At 42.0% G+C, this 14531-nt stretch overlaps 1 protein-coding gene across 1 annotated transcript in view; it reads right to left on the reverse strand.

Annotated features, from left to right (window-relative positions):
* Positions 1-8869: 8869 nt before the first annotated feature.
* The window catches only part of Mrpl13 (mitochondrial ribosomal protein L13), a 49289-nt gene continuing 43627 nt past the window's right edge, over positions 8870-14531 (reverse strand). The window contains exon 7 of the mRNA XM_008837983.3: positions 8870-9139. Coding sequence (XP_008836205.1) covers positions 9118-9139 — 22 coding nt within the window. The 3' untranslated portion in view covers positions 8870-9117. The remainder of the gene's footprint in view (positions 9140-14531) is intronic.

Here is a 14531-nt window from a genome sequence, read left to right on the forward strand (position 1 = left end):
ATTGCTTGAGTGATCTAGTTCGTCTACTTTATCTTCCAGTCTTGATATTCTGTTTTCCATTTCATTCATCCTATTGGTGAGGCTTTCTCCTGTTGTTTCTAATTGGTTTATTGAGTGTTTCACTTCTTTCTTCATTTCAGCCTGAGTATTCTTCAATATTTCTAACTCTTTTCTGAAGTCATTCAGAAGTTTATCCCTATCTTTCTTCAGTTCGTTGATTTCTTTGTTTGTGTGTTCTTTAAATTCACTGAATTCTTTTATCATGTTTATAATTGTTCTTTTGAGTTCCATGTCCTGCATTATCTCTAGGGGGTTCTCATTGTACTCCTCTAGAAGACTCTTGGTATTTGGTTGGGATATGTTATATTTGTTTTTCATGTTATTATTTTTTCTCTGTGATTTTGACATGTGAATTTCTTTTGTAGTTTCTGATTCTTGTGTGAGATTCAAGCCTTTAAGTTTAGGTCTGCTTCTTTTTGTAAACTTTATGTGTCTTTGTGGTTTAATTTTTGGGCATGATAAGCTGGTTTGTCTAAGCTTCCAGTTCTCTCTTTTGATTTTATATTGGAGTGGCCAGATTGCTTTTTGTCTTCAGGAGTCCCCACAGAGACCCAAGTCAGATGAGGATCAGATGCTCTCAGGCTTTCTCCTAAAGTCTGGATCCCTCCAGGAAAGATGTTGTCCTCAGGAATTTAGGCGTTGGACTGGCCTAGGAGCAGGGCCCAGGAATGATACTGGTCTCAGGCAGCCGGTGGCTGTGCCACCCAGAGATGCAAAGGGAGATGGGGGCAGGAAGAGGCCCTAAGGGCTCCTGGGGACTGCACTGAGGCACTGGGTTTGTCTGGATGCAAAGGATCAGGATGCTGAGAGGTCAGCCCAGGTGTCCAGGAAAGAGGCTGGAAGGTTGTGCAGCCCAGGGAAGCAGAGGGAGGTGAGGGTGGGACCAGGCCCAGAGGGCTCCTTGGGACCTTGAGAAGGAACTGGATCCGTCTGGATGCAAAGGTTCAGAAAGCAGTGGTGGCCCTGGGTGGAGAGATCAGCCCTGGGGCCCAGGAAAGACGTTGGCAGCCCTGCAGCCCAGGGAAGCAGAGGGAAGTGAGGGTGGGACCAGGCCCAGAAGCCTCTGGGAGAGAGGCTGGCGGGTAATGCAGCCCAGGGAAGCAGAGGGAGGTGAGGGTGGGACCAGGCCCAGAAGCCTCTGGGAGAGAGGCTGGCGGGTAATGCAGCCCAGGGTAGCAGAGGGAAGTGAGGGTGCGACCAGGCTTCCCTTCACTTCTGACTAGTCTCTCTGGTGTTCTTGGCTCCCTATAGTCAATTGTTGATCCTTCAGCAATCATGATGTCTCTAAGTTTGTAAGAACCCCAAGTTCTTACATTGCTCTGTAACTATCTTCCTTGTCTAAACTATGCCCACTACTGGCCTCCTGGCTGATGAGTTTAGCCACATTTACCTCCATTGTATTCTCCAAAAATATTGGATGTGCTCATGCCTAAGGTCACTTGTATTAGCTACACCTCCAATTCTCCTTCCCCAGATAATGCCTTTCCTTGAAGCTTTTGCTTAAATGTTTCCTTGCATTGTAATGGCTTATTTGGAACATTCCTGGGAGAATGCCTCTTAGCCCACTTCTCCTCATTTCACTGGGTAAATTCAATATAAAAATATCTACCACTCCCTGCCCCTTTCTATCACTTCATCCTAGAAGATCTCCCAGATCCATGAATTTGATATATATCAGCCTGCAGAAGGCTGATGCAGAAAACACAGCAGAGGTCTGAAATGTACTTACACAGCTAGGCTTGCTCACTGTGTTCCTCCTGCCTTTTCCCCTAAGACTGACCCAGAGAAAACTAGGGTCATATGGATAAGAATTGCTCCTAAACTAAGTTAAGCTCCACTGAGCCCAGTTGAAATCAATGCAGTTCCATCTGTCTCTCACATGTACATGAATAAAAAATAATATTGTTTTGGGGTGGTGTCATGCACAATTATTGTGGTAACAGCTGAGAAAGCTCACATTTAAAATCTACTAATGTAATTATGTATAACTGACTTAACTTACGTATGATTTTATTGTATATGCATTCTTTCACTAGAATGTAGTTCCATAGCCAGGGGATGCTCACATATGTACCTCAAGTACCTTACAAACTGCTCTGGGTGCTTTGTGTTAGGACATAAATATCGGTTGAATGGGGCTCAGCAGTTAAGAGCATTGGCTTCCCTTGCATAGGACCGGAATTCAATGTCCAGCACCCACATGGCAGCTAACAACTGTCTGCAACTCCAGTTCTAGGGGAATCTGATGCCCTCTTCTGACCTCTATGGACACTGCAAGGCACTGGTGCACTTACACACGTGCAGGTAATCGTCTCATACACATAAAATAAAAATATCTAAAAAATATTGGTTGAATGAATAAAAAAGTAGCAGCTGATGCCTTGTTATTGTGGCCTGCTGAGTTGCCTGTTTCATCACAGCATCCAAGGTCTAGACTTCTAGGTCAAATTTCTGAAGAATACACACATTCATATTTCTCCATGATTTACTGGCTCTGCCTACATATCATGCTGGTAACAGGGCATTAACAGTAAAAATAGCCAGTAATATTCTTTTAACAAGTTATACAAATATTTTATTTGGACTATGTGAATTTGCCAAAAAGTAAAAGACAGATGCTTTATACTCAGAATGCCCTCTAATGTCTGGACCCCTTTCAGGTTTCTGATCGCTGAAGATGCCAAATCAATCACCATTTCAAAGCGCCCATGTAATCACAACGATTTAATAGTGTCTGATGAGCTGGGGCTCGGTAATATGGCCCCGTGAAGCACAGGTGTGCCCCTGCAACAGAACAGTCTTTCCACAGCCACTGTCTGTGAGGATTTAAGAGGCATTAACTTTGGAATCAAAGCATGAAGGTAGTAAAAGTAGATTTCAGTCTTGAACTACAGGTTTGTTTGAAATCAAAGAGTTCCTTGTCATCCAAATGGCATGGTTACAACTGCGTGTCTCTTTAGGGGCTCTATTAATGCTTCCTTCATGCAAAAAACACACCCTGAACTTTGTTGGCTACCAGCCTAGTCAAAACTGGCCCTGGGCTGGCGTTGACCATCTGTTTTACTGGTGCGCATCTCAGGGTTACATTCTTCCATGGTGAGGCCCCAAACAGCAGTGATGCTGCAAAACCACTCAGTCCTCTTGGTTCAGATGACTGGGGCAGAGTAGAACGAGTGCCATCTCTCTGCAGGTGCTCAGGAAATTACGTTGAAATGGGACCTTAATATCTGCCTTGGAAAGCTGATGCTGTCTATCCAATACAAATTCCACCCTGTAGAGCTTGGCAGCCAGTCTCTGGGGCTTCTGAGCTTTGTAGCATTAGACCTTGCTACCTGCTCCACAAGAGGATTTTTAGCCAGAAGAGTCCTGGACATTCAGTGTTGCTTTTGGATGAATGTGGTCCTTTCCCGCTCTTTTTAGGAGGAGGCAGCACACAGAGAATAAATGAGGCTCATGCACAGGGACTGTCTAGATGTCCTGAATAGCTTTAGTGCCAACTTGACCACCTGAGTTGAGAAAGCCTCAATTGGTAAATCATCTCCATTGGACTGCCCTGTGGCCATGTCTGTGGGGCATCTTCTTGGTTATTGAGTGATGTGGGAGGGCCCAGCCCACTGTGGGTGGTGCCACCTCTGGGCAGGTGGGCCTAAGTCATATAAGAAAGCAGGTCAGTAAACAGTGTTCCTCTATGGCCTGTAGTACAGATCCTTCCTCCAGGTTCCAGCCCCGAGTTCCTACCTTGGGCTTCCTGATGAATTGTGACCCAGGAGATATAAGCCAAATAAACTCTTTCCTCCCTAAGTTGCTATTGGTCAGCGTATTCTGTCACAGCAATGGAGAAACAAACTAGAACAGAAATTAGTACCAGAGAGTGGGGTATTGTTGTGACAGACCTGACCTTGGTGTTTTGGGGAGGATTGAAGTGTTTGGAACTTTGGGCTGGAAAAGCCATTTGCGTGTTGCTGTGGAGCTTGGAATAGCTATGCTGAAAGAGTTGTAGATAATGGAGGCCTGGCTTGTGAAGCTTCAAAGGGAAACAGAGACTACCAGGGCTGTTTGTGTGATATTTTGAATTAAGAATTTGCCTTCTGGTTGGCTGGGGCCGAAGAATCAGCTGTGATTAAGAAGAGACCAGAACCTGAAGTAAAACCCTTGCTTTACTGGGACAATTGATGCTGATTAGCTGGGTCTGAAAAATCATCTGTAACAAGAGACCAGCATCGCTGTGGTAAAATCTTCTGGGAGGTATTTACTCAGGGTCAGCACAGAAACTGATCCAGAGGGAGTTCGAGCCTCCACCTCAAGCTGAAAGCAGGCCTTGGTAATATGTAAGAGTCTCCTGTGTGGTTCTGGTGTTGAAAGTGTGAAGGGGTCACAGAGAGCAGCTGAGGCTTGGCACCCTGAGAGGCCAGGAAAAGCTAGTGGTGAAAATGCAACTTCATTTGCAATGAAGACCCCAGGACTGAAGAAGTCATGAAGAGAATCTGAAGTGTTGCACCCCGAGAAGACAGAAGAGGCCATTGGCGAGGGTGCAGCCTGTTGCAGTGGAGACTCCAACTTTTTGGAGATGCCAAGACCATGGGATGACCACCAAGGGCAGCAGCAGGTGTGGAATGGAGCCGGCCTGCATCTGCAAGATGAGCTATATGTGTGCTGTGGCGGGCAGAGTCAGAGAAGTGGAGTCAGAACCCTTTGGAGCCCAGAAGATTGTGAGTGAATCCCAGCTACATTGCTGGAGTTAGGTTTTGCTTAGGTGTTCCTAAGAAAAAGTTAGGTCTTCCCTTTGAAATAAGACAGTACTTGTTTTGGATTTTACAGGAGCCCACAATTAAGAGACTTTTAAGAGATTGTGAACTTTTAAGTGTTTGGATTTTTAAAAGAACTGAGGGGCTTTTAAGGTTGTACTGTCTTATGTTGTGATATTAATGTTAACATATCTTGGGGACAAGAAATGGAAAGGCTGTGCTTTAATAGTGTGAGGGAACCGCAATTGGGGAATTGTCTCCATTGTGGGGCATCTTCTTGATTACTGAGTGATTTGGGCGTGCCAAGCCCACTGTGGGTGGTGCAACCCCTGGGCAGTTGGGCCGTATAAGAAAGCAGGCTGAGTGAGGGCCAGCGGAGCAAGTTGGTAACCAGCATTCCTCCATGGCCTGTACTCCAGCTCCTGCCTCCAGGTTCCTGCTCTGAGTTCCTACTTTGGGTTCCTTGATGAACTATGACCCAGTAGATATAAACTGAAAAAACTCCTCCTTAAGTTAGTATTGCTCAGAGTATTTTGTCACAGCAATGGAGAAACAAACTAGAACACTGGATCTGGCTTGGAAGGACTCAATAATGAAGGGCAGGAACTACTAGAGGAACCTGGGAACTTCAATTTGTGCATGGTACTTCTTTTTGTTTTTTTGAGACAGGGTCTTTGTGTAGCCTCAGCTGGCCTGGAACTATGTAGACCAGGCTGGCCTTGATCAAATACAGAGATCCACCTGCCTCTGCCTACTGAGTGCTAAGATTAAAGGCATGTGCTACCATGCCCAGCTAAATCCATATTCTTATAGCCAAACAAAAAAAAATTTCAATTTTTACAAAAACTTTTGAGAATTTCATACATGCATATAAAGTTGTTTTGATCAAATCCATGCCCACTCCCTCCCCTCCAACAAATTTAATGGTATTAAAAATGTTAAAAGAATAAATTAAATGCTCTGAAAGGGTCTATAGTATGCTCAGATGTTTGACAAACTTAAAGTGTAGGACCCTGAGACCCTCTTCATTCACCTGCTACTCCAGACCCCCATTAATTGCTCTTTTAGCTTCTGTAAAATGCTTGGCTGCTGCTTTAGACAATCCTATTTAGACATGCCTAGACATGCCCTGGCATGCCCTGACCCCCTCCTGCTATTCCCCCCCCTTCCAGGAAACTATAGATTAAGCAAGCCCAGGCATAAAAACTGCCCTATAAGGTAAAAACGGAGACTCCTGGCCCCACAGATAACAGTCAGCACATTCCAAAGCCCTGAGAATAGCACCTACCAATAAGAAAATTCCAGGACTGCATCTTATACATCCCATCAGTTTAAAATTACGTTGGTGCATGTGAGCTTCTTGAACCAACCAAAACGTGTCTTCAGTATCCCCCTCCTCTCTTCATCTAAAACCTATAAAAGGCTCCACTCTCCCTTACTCTGGGCTCTCAGCATGGATCCATTGAGTTGGTGAGGTCTGAGAGCCCGAGCTTAAGCCCGAATAAACCATAAACCTTTGCTTTTGCATTTTGGTGTGTTGGATCCTCAGTGGTCTTTTTGGGGTCCAGTGGATGAGGTACAACAAAAGGAAGTTCGTTTATTCAAGCTAGAGATACCACAAGGTTTGGGCTAACTTTTCTTACCCAAATTACAGAAGACACCAATCTCTAATAGCATGCATGATGTTTTATAGCTTAAACACTGATGTTTCTTGACTATAAATGAGTATTTAAGATATCCTATAGTATAATTAACTCAGGTTAAAAAATTAAATGCAATTTGCATTTTGCTAATAAAAAGGAGACAGACAATGCTACAGTGACTCGGGTTCCAATTGCATTTCTAACCATTAGGATAAGGAACAAAATTCAGTTATGCCTACAAGGTTTATAAAATTCTGATTTCTAATAGATCTGATTTCTGGTTTCTGTTATTAATATTTGGTGCATTAAAAAAAGACAATCTTGTTAAAGAAAATTTAAAGGAACATTATATTGTTATATTGACATACCAGATTGAGTTTGGAAAAGTAAACAGAAAGCCATGTAATGGAAGAAATTAGATAGTAACTGAATAAACACTCAGGAGCTAGAGGCAGGAGGATTGGAAGTTCGAGGTCGTCCATGACATAGTTTGAGACCAGCCTGGGACACAAGACCATGATGCAAAATAAAAAAAAAAAAAATTTTCAAGAGATAAAACTTGGTAATAATATGTATGATTAGGTTTGCTATAATTAAAGGTTATTAACAATTAGGTGAAAATAAAATACATTGATATAAAACTAAAATTTAATATTCTACTTACAATAAAGTTGTACAATTACAAAAAAACGGTTTAGACAACAAATTCATTTTAAGGAATGAGCCACTTAAAACCTGGTCGTTAGATTTTATCCAAATGCTTCTTCCGTAGATATAAAAATACTTTAATGTTGTTTTCTTTCTGTTGTATTAGGAAGTCACTGCCTTAACAGAAACATTTCTATTAGAATTATTCCTACTTTCTACTTGGGATTTTTTGATAAATTACATAGTAATTGCAAAACTCATTTTAGTGGACAAATATTTACATCTATTTATAAATTTTGACCTTTGTGAATAACTTTCATTATGCCTATGACTGTTAATCCCCTGAAATGAGATTAAGAAATAAATGGAACTAGAAAAAAGTTAACTGTCAAAGCTGACTAAATAAAGCCTTTGGCTTTCTTATCCAAATATATCTCATTAATTCTAAGATCTATCTCATTTGGGGGAAAAAATCAATTATCACCTTTCAAGATAACTGGTAGGTAAAGAATTGTATGAGCTATTTCTACTAAGGAAAAGCACCAGACATTATTATGAGACTTATAAAAACAATAAAATAATTCAGAACTGGCTAGTCTTTCACAGTGTGGTCCTAGGTGATGAACTAAATGAATAAGAGCTAAAAAAATTCAAGCGATTTCATCAACTGGAAAAGACACATCAAAGACCCCCTTCAGCCTGGATGGAAAGGACTTACTAGGTGCTTCTAACCCCTCCCATGCTAGAAACTTCAAATGCAGTCTCGAGCTCATTCTGAGGACACATCCATGTAGACCTGAGAACTGGGTGACACTCAACCTTCAACCACGTCAGCAACTGAGGACCCCAGGGAACTGAGGCCCAATCTTGACATTCTGACCAATTTGCACTCTTATATTGATTAAATCCTTTTAATCTTTTAAAACTTATCTGAGATATCTGTCATTTGCCTTGGTATATTTTCCTACGTGACTGAAATAATGCTGACCCTGGTTTCACATGAAACTACAGATGAGACTATTATGTCATCTCAGAAACCATGCTCCTGTTATGACTGCTTACCCAGGTGAAATACTCCTGTCATATGTTCTTGTAAATGTTATGTCAGATGCAGAGGATAAAAAATTTTAAAAATTGGACAACTCGGCCTCATCTTTATCAGATCTAAGTATGAGCCTTCCTTCCTAGCACCATGGGACATAAAACATTGGCCTCTATGTGCACAAAATGTGGTGCTTGGCCAACAGAGGAACTGCAAATTTAATCCCTGAAAAAGAGCCACACCTATGGTGAGGCTTCTACAGCACTGATTTGACCAACAGGGCACCAACAGATCCAAGCAACGATTCCACCTATGCCTGGCTTAGTGAAGCCATGAGTACTTGCAGGAGCATGGGTGACTCAAAGCTAGTCACTTCTCCTCAAAGTCCAAACCCAGAATGGCCAACATGTCACAAAAGTTCCATCAATGATCTCACCTCAAGTCAATCTTCCACCTCCTATATCCTCTAGCATTGCCTAAGGCCACAAAATACGGACTGCCAATGTCAAACAGAAAAAAAGATATAGTAAATGTTACTGTCCTGCTGGAGAGATGAGCTCTGCTGAATGGGAGGTTAGATACGATGGGCAGTGTAAGGTAGGTCTTGTTCAGAAGGTCTAAGAACAGTGAGCTGGAATGTGAGAAGTCACACATTGGATGGACATTTTTTGGCTACTGACAACTGTAATGTCATATCCAGGGTCTATGTCTTCATTAAATAAAACATTGACTAGACCACCAAGTAAGCAATTTTATTAACATCTACAGCATTCAAATCAGGCTACACAATAATAAGACACCTTTATAAAGTAGCATGTTCTATTGCAACTGCCTGCTGAGGCCTGGCACTTCCCGAGCGTCCGCAGTGAACAGTGTCCCACAGTGAACAGTGTCTAACAGTGAACAGCTGTCCTTGGGTCAGAGGAGCCCCTGAGGAAGAGGCTTGAATCCCTCGCTGTGTTCTTCTGGCATTTCCATTCTATAGCCGATAATCTTCAGGTCTGAAAGACAAAAAAAATGTGTTTCTTCCTGAATCATGATTTCATTTTCTCCTGGATGAGGATACAAGATTATCTTTCCAATTTAAAGTGGAAATACTTCTTCACTAAGAAATACCCAAGGGCAGTATATCTAAACACAACAAAAACTAAAACAGAACAGTAAAGCCAAAACATCATACAATGGAAGTTAAATGGCAATTTCTAAGTAATTTAGAAAATAAAATACGGTGTCTTTGTAGCTATATATGTATGCATTTAGTAACTGAAAAACTTCAATTTCTTTGGTCCTGTGAAATGCCTCAGCAGGAGAGTTGGCAGTGAGCAAGTCTGAAGACCTAAGTTTGCTCCCTGCATCCACCATGGTGGTAGGAGAGAACCAACTCCCATGAGTTGTCTCCTGACCTCCACATGAGCTCTATATGAGCACCACTGCGTGCGTGCACGCACACACACACATCCCATAATAAAAATTTAGAACTGTCATTTCTCTGTTCTACTTCTTAAACATTCTTTCACAAAACTCTCTATAGAAAGGATTATTGTGATCTTAAAATGTCTAATATGCCCTAACTGGCCTGGAACCTGATATACGGAACAGGCTGGCATTGAGCTAATAGAGATCCACCTGCCTCTGTCTCCCAAGCGTTAGGATTAAAGGTACATGTTAAATTACTCCTTAATTATTTTTATTTTTTGAGTATATGCACATGCACCTCATATGTGCAGGTGCTCATGGAGGCCAGAGAACTGGAGTTGTAGGTGGTTGTGAGCAACCCAGTGGATCCTGGAACTGAACCTGGGTCCTCTGCAAGAGCAGTAAGTGCTCTTAACTGCTGAACCATCTCACTGACTCCTCAAAAGCAAAACCTAAATGAGCAATTTCTCTATTTTATCATATACTATATTACTTCATAAATTTTTTTTTTCTTATTTTCTGAGACAGGAGCTTCTCCTACAGCGTAAGCTGGTCTTCAACATGGAATCTTCTTGTCTCTGTCTCCCAACTGTGGGAAGTATGTGTATGCACCTGGCTTTTAATTTTTGTCATGAAAATATAATAAAATGCACGAACACCAGGCCTTTCCTATTTTTACATACATCTTTTTCCTCCTTTATGTACTTACAACATTAACTCTGAGAATTACTTTCTCTAGTTAATTAAAACAAAAATTTCAAGAAGTATTAAATCTAACTAATAAAACAGATTTCTGAAACAGCTATAAAAATATTTGATAGAGTCGGGTGTGGTGGTGCATGCCTTTAATCCCAGCTCTCAGGAAGCAGAGGCAGGCAGATTTCTTTGAAATGAAGGCCAGCCTGGTCTACATAGTGAGTTTCAGGTCAACTGAGGCTACAAGAAGAGCCTGTCTGAAGACCAAAAAAATGATAGTTTGAGTTCCTTTAAAAACTAGGTGAGGGGTTTGAAGAGATGGCTCAGCAGTTATGAGCGTGCATTGCTCTTATAGAAGACCTGAGTTCAGTTTCTAGCACCCAGGTTGGACAGCTCATAAGTACCTGTAACTCCAGTTCTAGGGGATCCAACACACTTTTCTGGCATTGTAGTCGCTTGCACTTACGTGTACATAGGCACACATAGGCACACACATACACATAATTAAAACTTTTTTTTTAACCCTACATGAGCTGTCTTCCCTGAAATGATTTATCTAGTCCCTTTGCACATTTCCAGTGTGTTTTCTTAAACAGAGAACTGGTAAGACAGCAGACAGGCCAGCTAACAAGATTGACAATTCCCTGGATATATAGAACTATATTGTACTTTTAAAAAAGATTGTTGTCCAACACAGGAATACATGCTTAGATTCAAAAGCAAGCTAGATAGGTTTCACCACACCAGTCATCTATAACAATAAGAAAAAAAAAAACACCAGAATTTTTTCAGTTTCTGTAATCTCTTTCCAAATATAAAAGCTGCACCTGAGGGTATAGGAAAACAACTTGATGTGTGATTGGAGGCAGCTCTGGAGGGCAGCCTGCAACCTTTGCTATCTACCAAGTGACACCAGCACACATGAGGAAGCCACTCGTGTTCCTGTCCAGTAGGCTGATATTAACTGCAAAGGGGGAGGCGGCATGAAGTTGGAAGCTAATGTTCCAAAAGAAGGCCTGCAGTTCCACACAAAATCGGGTGTTTAGCACACACAGCCAGCTGTCTCCACACCAAAGGTAGGTTTGTTAAGTCAAAATGAAATATCATGTTTCAATGGAAATGAGAAGGTGAATGAAAACTGGAAACATTGGATGAAGAGTGTAATGAGCCAGGAACAGACGTGGTTACTGACCTCAAGGCAGGAGGCTGGTGAAGCCCTGATCTGCATAAGGTGTTTCTGGCTGAGATATGGACAAGGAGGATGTGGGTTCCAGCAGGACTGCAGTAATGGGGTAGAATGTGGTCTCCTCAGGGAGAAGAAAGGTCAGGTTCAGAATTTCAGAAGCAGAGGAGAAGACGTAACGTAGGGTGGCTGGAAATGGAGGGAAGGGTACAGGAAGAAGATGGCGGGGGAGCTGGTGGAAGACTTCAAATAGGACGACCAGTTTTCAGCTGGAAGAACTCAGTGACTGGCCATTGATGTACAGGACAGGGAACAGAAAACTGATTTGGAGTACAAGTCAATGTAGATGAGAAATAGCTAGAATTAGGATGTGTTCCAGAGCCTGAGGCAAGGAGAACAAACCAGAGAACGTCTAAAGGCCTCCTTGTCTTCTCTCTCACTCCTCAGTTCATGCCGATCATGCCGTCATTTTGGGGGGGTGGGGGCAGCAGACCTGGCTGGCCTAGAGCTCACTATGTAGATCAGGCTGGCCTCATTCTCACAGAGGTCCACCTACCTCTGCCTCCTGAGTGCTGGGGTGCAAGGCATGAGCCACAATACCCAGCTGTATCATGTCATCTTGCTTAAAGACTGCCAATGACCCTCTCTTGCTTTAGCAAAGTGCACATGCTTCAGAATTAAACAGAGGACCCTTCATGACATGGACCTGGCTAGCCTCCCTGAGCCATTCTTTCAATTCTATCTTTTGGCATTCTGGCCCATCTACACTATATAAGAAGCTTCATAGAGCTGCTTGGGTATTTTAAATGCCCTATGCTTGGAATGTATGTTTTCACTAACTTCACTTCAAAGGCTACATCTTGCAGCAAGCTTTTCATAACCTCCGTTTGTAACCCATGATGACCTCCTTTCTCTGGGATTGCCAGAGAATTTCATACACATTTCTATTAAGTGACCCTCAAATTACATTGCTCTTACTTATAAAAAACTTATGCTAAGTGCTTATTATGTGGCAGAAACTGTAAGCACTAATTAATATGAATTCCTTTACTTTATCCCTGCAACCACTTTGCAAGGAAGACATGGTTATTAACCCCATTTTATAACGTCCCTGTGGCTCAGTAACTTGTCTAAGGTACCTAACTAGATGTAGGAATTTGATCTCAGATGTTCCAGTTCCTGCAAGCTTCACTTCATTTGACTCTAGATGGGCAGCTAGTCCAGAGTCCCAGGATGCTCTCAACAGTGAACAGTGGTTGGCATACAATGGATGCCTGGTAAGGTATCTGACATTAGAGGATAGTGCTGACATTGAAAATGCCACCTTGTTTGCAAACTCACCCTTTCTTCTATTGACAAATAATCGAGATCTTTTTCAGTTGGTTAATTAACTCCCCAAAGGTAGGAACAGGACAGTATCATAGCTGAGGGATTGGGCAATTTAGATGCTGACAGAGCCTGAAACATTTCATGCTGGGGGGATTTACAATACATTACTACAGTAAGTTTCTTTATGGAGAAGAAAGGCTTACATGAAATAAAAGCAAACAAAATACAACTCATTTGTAGTACCTTACTCCCTTCCACTAGAAGAAGAAATACGAGATAATATAAAAAGAGGACTAGAGCCCAGCATGCTGGGCTACAATTGCAATCCTTGCACTGGGGAGCCTAGGGCAGAAGGACTGAGTCAGAGGTTATCCTGGGTTATGCAGCAAGACCCTGTCTTAAAACAGAAACAAGCAAACAAAAACAAAAAGTGGGAGGAGAGAGCTGTTTACCTTGATGCTTCTCACACATGAGTGAGCATTCAAACTTCTTGAGCTCTTGGGAAAATGAGACCCTTTTGATTTCACATAGTCTCTAGAAAGGATCATGGTTCTGTATTCCTAATACACTCCTTTGTGATGCAAAGCTTTAGGATCAGACTTCAGACAGAGCTACTCATAAGACAGAAGTCACAACAATTTGAAGATGTTGAAAAGTTAAAAGAAGCACTTTCAGTGAGCAAAGTGTGATGCTGTACTGAGCCCAGCGGAAGGTAACTTGCATCTGCCTCAGCTAGATGACTTCATTTTAGATACAATGTCATTCCTGGATCCTTATGAACTTTATTAGCAGGTAGCTTAATTATGTTTTTCTGATATAGCTAAGTTTTGGTGATGCTGTAACTCTTGATGAAGTTGAATACTTCCTTAATTTCTTTGTTATCTATCTACAAAGGAAGCTTCACCTTTAGTCCAAATAGCTTTAGTACCGAGTAAATGTCAGTAGATTTAGGCTTTTTAAAAGTTGGTAATGCAATGTTCATCACTGCTCTATTCATTATAGCCAGGAAATGGAAACAGCCTAGATGTCTATCAACTAATGGACAGTGACACCCGCCCCACACCACATCACACACACACACACACACACACACACACACACACACACACACACACACATTAGAATTTTATAGAGATATAAGGAAAAAATAAAATTATGAATTTGCAAGAAAATTAATGAAACAGGAAATAATCATTCTGAGTGAGGTAATCCAGACCCAGAAGACAAACACCACACGTTCTCTCTCCTATGTGGATCTGAGTTTTGAACCTTAGATATGTAGGACAGGTATAGAAGTCAAGAAATTAGACAGGGGCCAAGTGAGAGGGAGGGATTTTGGAGGAGGAACAGTAGAATGGAAGTGGTATGAAGGGGAATAATGTGGCAGGAAGGTTAAGGGGGTGGGGGATGGGAGGGCAGGGTAGAGGAGGAATTTGGGAAGGGGTAACTAATCCTAAAGACCTTCAAAAAAGGTATATGGAAACCTACTATTTAAGAAGCTTCCTAAAATGCCACTATTATGGCATTTATGTTGCCATATGACTATATGTTGGTAACGAACTCCTATCTGATTGAAACTGAGGCCTGTTCCACAGGAGAAAATTCATATCTGGTACTGTAAACCCAGTTAAAAACCCATGTATCCCTGCGTGGCGTGGCCAAGGCCAGGGTCTCAGGTCAGTGCCACCCAAGTTCCTGAGGCCAAAAGCATTCTTAGAAGATTCCAGACCTAAGGAGAAAGTCTGAAAACTTCTGATCCACATTGGAGT

This window comes from Nannospalax galili, unplaced genomic scaffold (assembly GCF_000622305.1).
Source record: "Nannospalax galili isolate Female #2095 unplaced genomic scaffold, S.galili_v1.0 scaffold17, whole genome shotgun sequence".
Taxonomy (NCBI): Eukaryota; Metazoa; Chordata; class Mammalia; order Rodentia; family Spalacidae; genus Nannospalax; species Nannospalax galili.